Source organism: Phalaenopsis equestris, unplaced genomic scaffold (genome assembly GCF_001263595.1).
Source record: "Phalaenopsis equestris unplaced genomic scaffold, ASM126359v1 Scaffold000002, whole genome shotgun sequence".
NCBI lineage: Eukaryota > Viridiplantae > Streptophyta > Magnoliopsida > Asparagales > Orchidaceae > Phalaenopsis > Phalaenopsis equestris.
In genome coordinates this window covers 69,838,112-69,845,248 of record NW_018164444.1, presented here as the reverse complement: position 1 = coordinate 69,845,248, position 7,137 = coordinate 69,838,112, and the positions used below count along the sequence as shown (strand labels likewise).

Below are 7,137 nucleotides of genomic sequence, written 5' to 3'. Positions count from 1 at the left end.
ATATATATATATAAAAGGTTTTATTGATGAAATAGAAAATTGTTTTATTCTAAACCCAACTAGTAATTTTTTGCTGTATTCTTCCCAGCCGAAGCCACCGTTCTAGCTACTCCTCCATGCTTTTGCCCATTCCTCCGCCCTCCTTGCCCAACCAAATGATGCCACATGTTTTTTGTTCATATTTTATAAAAATTTAAAAACAAAACAAATAATAATAAAAAAAACCGAATCCCTAAAACCTCTTGTTTCCCTGAAAAATTTGCATATGTAAGACTTGCGCAACACTTCGTACGTTAAGGAGGTTATTCAAAAGGAATTGAGTGGTTATATTCACGTTATAATTCTTTATAATTTTCCTATAAACTACCTGTAAACTACATGTAATCTAAAAATATATGAAAATAGAAGCGCGAAACTTATTTATAGATTACAGCTTACCGGGTGACATAACACAACGTCCAAGATATAAGAAGGATATAACCCCTATAAACGCAAAATTTTCCCCTCGTTTCCTTTTGCCTCAACTCTAACGCTCCCTCTTCCTCCCCGCCGCCTTCTAATCTTCCTGTTCGTATAAGCCGCCTACTCCTCCACCCGAAAAAATATTACCTCAGGAGTACTGATGCACATGCATCAGTACTCCAATGAGGGGGTGCCACGTAGGCAATGGTCCCACCGTGGTGCCTACGTGGCACCCCCTCATTGGAGTACTGATGCATCAGTACTCCTGAGGTAATATTTTTTCCCTCCACTATCCTTTTCTCCACGTAGTAGAAAGACCGCAGATCCATCTGGATCACGTGTAGCCTCCGGCCCCGTTCCCCACTCCACGTGAAACAGTCCGCAATTCCTCCCCTCCTCCCTTTCAAGCACAGAACTTCTGTTCTCCTCTTCCTCGCCGACTGGCTCAACCCCTGGCCGCTGCAGCCATCCATCCGGCACGCATCAACCTCTCCTTCACGCAACTGCTCATGCCCGCAGGAACTGCAAGCCCGTTTCCCTCTTTTCTCCGTCGATCCACTCTCCTTCCGGCAAACAGACGGAAATCTCCTCGCCGCCGAGCTTAATTCCTGCAAGTCAACCTTCCCCCTCCCCAACATAACCTTCCTGCTTCACCACCGTTGAGCCGTCCCATTTCTCAGCTCCCTCCACTTGCCGGTAAAATTCCCATTCATCTCTCAGCCGCCTTCTTGACGAGCTGCATGCAATTATCAGGTAGATGAAGAGGTGGGGAAAGGAAATCAAGCTTCCACATTAAATTAAAATCTAATGCGTTCATTTTATCTTGCTGATGTGTATGGTGCATATGTAAATGATTCTGATGCGGGTAGGGGAGCGCAAGTTTACAAGTGATATTCATGAAGATGTGCTAAAATGATCATCTCATCGTCGCACGAAGGGTATAACACTCATAATTCTTGAGACATTTATCACTACACATTTGGCGCATCGAGCGTGGTGGGGCGAAACTCATATGCTGTACTTGCAAAGTAGTGGGCAAATCAAAAAGCTCCTGAAATATTTATTTTGACTTGTTCAATGTGTTGTGGGGAGCCATATGCATGTTTTTCTTAGTGTGTCGGGGTGCAGCTTGCTCATAATGCTCGAGACGTGATAAGACTATTCAAAATAAAGTACTCGTGCTTGTTTTCTTGACACTGCAAGGGAATATGTTGCGGGTGCTTCAGATTGCACGGGTGACATCCTTACCGCTTTTCTTAGCGTGGCGAGGGATCCTGTTTTATTTTTGAAGACTCATACAAGCATTTATTTGCATGACGGGATACACTATTATATGATGGTGGTGCAAACCCATCAATACACACCTTTCTTGGCGTGGTGGGCAGACCCAGACTTACGATGCAGCTCTTCAATAAGTGATGACACCGCAAGACTGTCAAAATGCTATCAGTTTTTTATTAGAATGCCGGTCATAAAAGAGCAAGCAAATTGAATTTATTGGAATCAAAATTCGATCAGAATCAAAATATTTTAAATCATAAAAAAATAATACTTAAATTAAAAATTATGACATCTGATGCTTTTGGACAAATCTTTATCCACCATCCACAACCATTTGTCGCAATGTACAAATTAAATGCTGACTCAAGCTCACAAAGAACCAATGCCATATCAAATAAATCACTATATTCAAACTCAAAGCAATTCTATGCTAGTAAGGACATAGTCAGAGTCTTCTATCCGCGTGATTCTTGCCGCCAAATGACAACATAAATAAGGGGTTACAACCGGAATACTAGGATCGGGTGGTTTGTCGCCAAATGACACCATTGTATTGTGGTCACAACTATAGCTTGTATGTTGCCCAATGACAGTTTGCCCTTTTAAGGATTGAATCATAAGGTATATTCGATAGGATAGAAAAACCTCTGTAAGCTAAAATCGACTTAGATTAGTCTTCTTAGAAAAATATTCACCCCAGATTTACAAAGTCCCCTTAGACGAAGCAACCCATGACTATTGACAAGGATCCCTTGCCTAGGTTTGGTCGACTCCCTCCTCTGACTAAGTACATACGGGGCCATGACAAGCCAAGATGACGAAATCATGGGATCTTGATTGGGTTTGTCGTCATTTACCCCACCATCCGCTTTAAGCTCACAAAGGTGATGATTTTAATAATTTAAATTCTCAAATTACTGCTATTATATGCTAAGTCCGAATATTTAGCACCTAATGACTAACTTTAATTGAGAGTGCTCTCCCATTATTAAGAGAGGTAATTAATCATAGGGGTTTGCATCTATGGGAAACCTCGAACCTTAGATCATAAAGTCCTCGCAAAATGAGGGCGAAATCTCTGGGTTATGTTTAATCTACCATCTCATCTGTCTTCTTAAAATTCAACCCAGAACTTAACACACACACCGTTTTAAGCCCTCAACGAGAGTCCGGTGCGCTTTTAGAATTTTTGGAGCCTACATGCACTTAATTTTCTGTTTTAACCCTCCAAAATTATTATTTTTTTATTTTCTCGAGGGACTTGAAGGCTTTTTATTTGTTCAGGGAGAGCGTATTCGATTTTGGCAAGGATTGCTGAGATTGTGCAACATAATTTATTTTCTTTATTAGTTGATTGGATCTTATCCCCTCTTCTATGAATATAAGCTTGTTTGAGCCAAACATATAAATTGTGCTCTTTTTTTGGTACCACGTCATTACTTTTTAGTTTTTTTCTATTTCATCATACTTATTTTTGAATTGATGCTTCATAACACAAGATTAGGCGTACTATCATCTTAATCAATTTTAACTTACTAATTAGACAAAAAAAAAATTCAGTTAATTGTTTAAAGTTAAAGTCCAACTAACACGATCCGAATCAACTTAATAAGACTACATCATTCGTAATCAGATTCAGGAGCCAAAAAGGTCATTTTAATCTAAAGTTTATAAAAATGTCAAATTAGTTACACACTCATTCAATGGGGCCAAAGTAGTCTCATTTTAGCCCCCATGAAAAAAATCTAAGGTCTAATTCAACATTTTTATACACTGTAGGACTTTTGACACCCATGTAAATAGTCAACGAACTACTTTGAGAAGAGAGAAATTGTCAACAAAGACAGTGCATTCAGCTGATGTCACCAAAAAAAAGAGAGATCGGGTTTGAAAGACCAAAATAAACCACAGTGCCAATCCATCCCCAGTAGCAAAAGAACTCACAAAGGAAACCAGAAATCCATAACCAGTGAGTTTAGCAAGAACTATGTGTTGCAACAACAAAAATAAATCGATCTAGTCATCCAAGCTTTATCGGTTTCTATCATTGCTCCAAAAAACCAAAAAATATGAGGTGTTGGACAAAAGATGCAAGCACCTCATCAAAAATACTTTCCCAATCAATGAACAAGACCAAAAATAGTATATGATAATAATAAGCCAAGAACTTCAGCATAAGCATCAATAAACCTTAAATGGGGATATCCTATGCAGATGGGGTTATTTTTTTGAGCTCTGTTTGTTATTTTGACCCTCAAGACTATTTTGGCACTTTTCTCAAGAATTATACTCTCTGAGTTCTGACCAATTTGTTTCAGAGTGAGAAGAACTTACATGGTGGCAAAAAAGAGGAGGATTTTCCGTGGGTGAATCGTTTTCCAACGCTGGAACCTTCGGTTTCTTCCGTCCCCAGAATCAGCTGAAATAGGGCTATTAAGCACAGAAGGTACTGCTATCAGAGCTTTGTTTTGAACCAACGGAGGCTTTAGTTGATCCAATAGCGGAGGCAGAACTGCAAGGAGTTAAGCCGCAGAGCTACTTAAATCAAATATCACAATTATATATATTCAGGATGGTTTACAATGCAAAAAACAAACTTCTAATGCTGAGTGAACTGATGCACAGTATTCTATTATTTAAACAGAACTGAAAAAGGCTAAAAATGAGTTGCTTTGAAGGAAATAAGATCACTCATTGCTGCATGCCTTTCACGAAAAGATTTTTTGATGGCTCCTCCATTTCCTGCTTCTCCATCCGGCAGGAACTCTTACGAACAAGAGATTTCTGCAAACTCGTTATAACAAAAATCACACACACTTTGTAAGATTTGCAGACATGTCCAGAGTTAATTAAAAACTTTTGTTAAGAAGAAAAAGAGCATAATTGGAATGAAGAAAATTGCTGCTTACAGAACTCCCACAGCAACGTTTATCAGGAGGAGGATGCTTCAGGCTTTCAATGTCTATGATTACATTACCAGCTTTATCCATGGTCATTGTATTACTCTGTCAAACAATGAACTTAGTAAAAAAAAGCAAATTTTGCATTGCCTATCATAATCATTATCAGAAAAACTTTAACCAACAGGTAACTAAAGCCCAGAAGAACCTAACTGAAACCTGCCATGCAAAAGGGCTAAATATTCACTACCTTACAGACAATCTTCATTACAGATTCTGCAAAGGGATATATATATTCACTTGTTCTAGCTCGAAATTTTCTCCTACAGCACAAGCTAAGAACTTTGAAAATATTTTATAAACTCCTGTATCATTTATACAAGAGAAAACAGAGAAGAATGTGCGACTCTCAGAAATCACCAACTACTAAAAGTATCAACTTTAAGAGCCTTGTATGGATTGTCCCACTGCACACATAAATATTCAACAATGAATTTAATGATTTTCTTTTGAGCTAATTTTTTTTCAGGATTTTACATAAATTTAGGAAATTATAGCAATCAAAGCTCCTTACTGCTCTTCTATTGTTTCCAGTCTGGCACCTTGCAACTAATAGTTTCAGCAATTTAATAGAGTAGTAAATTTATTTTTTATTTTACCATAAAATAAACATAATGTATCCGGATGAGCAATTTAAAAAGCATATATAAATCTTATATGAATTTACCTGAATCATAACCTCCTCCATTTCAATATCTACCAAGCAAAAGCTTTAATGAATGAAACTAAAAACAACTGCCTGCATTGAGAGAAGTTTTTATATCAGTACTGAAGATTTTTATGCTTAAATAATAAAACCAGTCATGAAGAAATCACGTTTTACAGAGTAAACTTCACTGCAACACATATAATAAAATTACAGTGGGCCAATGTGATTAATGACTGAGGGAACTAGGCTATAATGACAAGGCTGAGGGGTATGGGGAGTTTAATTGTGCTGAGTAAGTGGCTGAAACAGTAAGCAGAAGTTAGAAAGAGAAAACAAATACATGACAATTTCACATCTGAGACCAAGATACTAATTTTGTATCTCTTAGACTCTAAATTCCTTTTTTTAGGGGGAAAAAAACAGGTTTTTGTGTTTAAATGACGAAGGATTGATAAAGAATATGATTAGGTAGAGATGAAAGAGGAATGATGGATTCCAAGGTGCCAATAGGGAGGTTCTCTTTCTTCCCCACGGAATAAATTAACACTGCAATTTCAACAACACAGAAATTTCAATTCCTAGACTCACAAAATGAAGTTTTTTTCCAATTAAAAAAAGTGGCCTTTATATACATGCCAATAAATTCTTTCCATATCACACAAAAATACCATTATTTTTACTTTTAAAAAGTGAAATAGACTTTTTCCATTCATAGGTAAGGTCATATATGTAAAAATTAAGTTTAGGTGTTAGATATGTAAATACAGAAGAATTAAGTTTTATCGATGTAAATCTTCCGTAAAAAATACACCAGAGAATGGCTTTTTTTCTTTCTCATTCATTTGCTAATAAATAACAGAAAGAGTGAGCAGAAATTCTACCCACAACTGGAAGAAGAAGAGAAAACAGGCACATGCTTCCCTTTTTTTCCTCTCCTACGAGTACCGCTCAACTCCCCCAAGATTTCATTTTTATTTTTCAAACGTCGATGCCGTATGAAAAAACAAAAACAAAAAAAAGGCATTTTTAATAAATGAAATTTGTTAAAATCATGATTCAGAATATCGCCTACATTCTTTAAACAAAAAGCTCCCCAAAAATTATAAAAAAAGCTTTCCTTGCACCGCATGTTTCAATTTTTGGGACTCTGGCGACCAATTTTAATTGGAAAGAGTTTTTACAAATCCACATTATCTTTTTGCACATATATATATTTTTTGAACTTTAGCAGACCTTCCTTCAACATCAATTTTCTTACTTCAGCCCTCAAATATCTCCAAAAATTACAGAAACAAGACTGTTACAGAGGCAGAGGGATAATAAAAAAGAGAACTTTCGGTTAAAGTCTGCTAAAATTAGTCTCCTTTGACCGAGATAAATTGAAACCAAAGCAGAGAAGGAAAACCAGTAAGAAGAGGAAGCACTGTAAACAGAACTTACAGAAATAAAAAAATTTACAGTTTCAGGGCGATAAACAGCCGGAAAATCTTCTGTGAAGATTTATTAGCTTCCTCTGCGTCGTTTTTTCCTGTTGCAGAGTTCCAGATCTTTCGGGTCTTGTTGTAGAAATGGAAAGAGACAGCTCCAGTCACGAGATTCGTTGTATTAACACTAATTAGTGGTTAAGAGGTTAATTATATTTTAATTAAGAATATTTTAGTCTATTATTTGCTAACTGCCACACGGGGCTTTTTTATGTTGTTGTGGCACATGGCTAATCTCAATCTCTCTCCAAACTTTGACCATCATTTTTTCTTAATAATGTAAGTATTATATATATAAATG

General features: G+C 36.9%; 1 protein-coding gene across 6 annotated transcripts in view; it reads right to left on the bottom strand.

The window, feature by feature from the left end:
- Positions 1 to 6,906, bottom strand: part of LOC110020980 — an 11,362-nt gene extending 4,456 nt beyond the window's left edge. The window contains exons 1-6 of one of the 6 annotated variants that reach the window (XM_020719293.1): positions 6,793 to 6,906; positions 5,371 to 5,442; positions 4,653 to 4,748; positions 4,449 to 4,527; positions 4,078 to 4,255; positions 752 to 1,894 (exon numbers count right to left, since the gene is read on the bottom strand). In XM_020719293.1, the coding sequence (XP_020574952.1) occupies positions 1,816 to 1,894; positions 4,078 to 4,255; positions 4,449 to 4,527; positions 4,653 to 4,748; positions 5,371 to 5,391 (453 nt within the window). In that variant the 5' untranslated portion in view covers positions 5,392 to 5,442; positions 6,793 to 6,906 and the 3' untranslated portion in view covers positions 752 to 1,815. Of the gene's footprint in view, positions 1 to 751; positions 1,895 to 4,077; positions 4,256 to 4,448; positions 4,528 to 4,652; positions 4,749 to 4,893; positions 5,074 to 5,370; positions 5,443 to 5,519; positions 5,539 to 6,233; positions 6,356 to 6,792 lie in introns of those variants that run through there. The other 5 variants (XM_020719307.1, XM_020719301.1, XM_020719316.1 and 2 more) reach the window with 5 other exon arrangements.
- Positions 6,907 to 7,137: the final 231 nt, after the last annotated feature.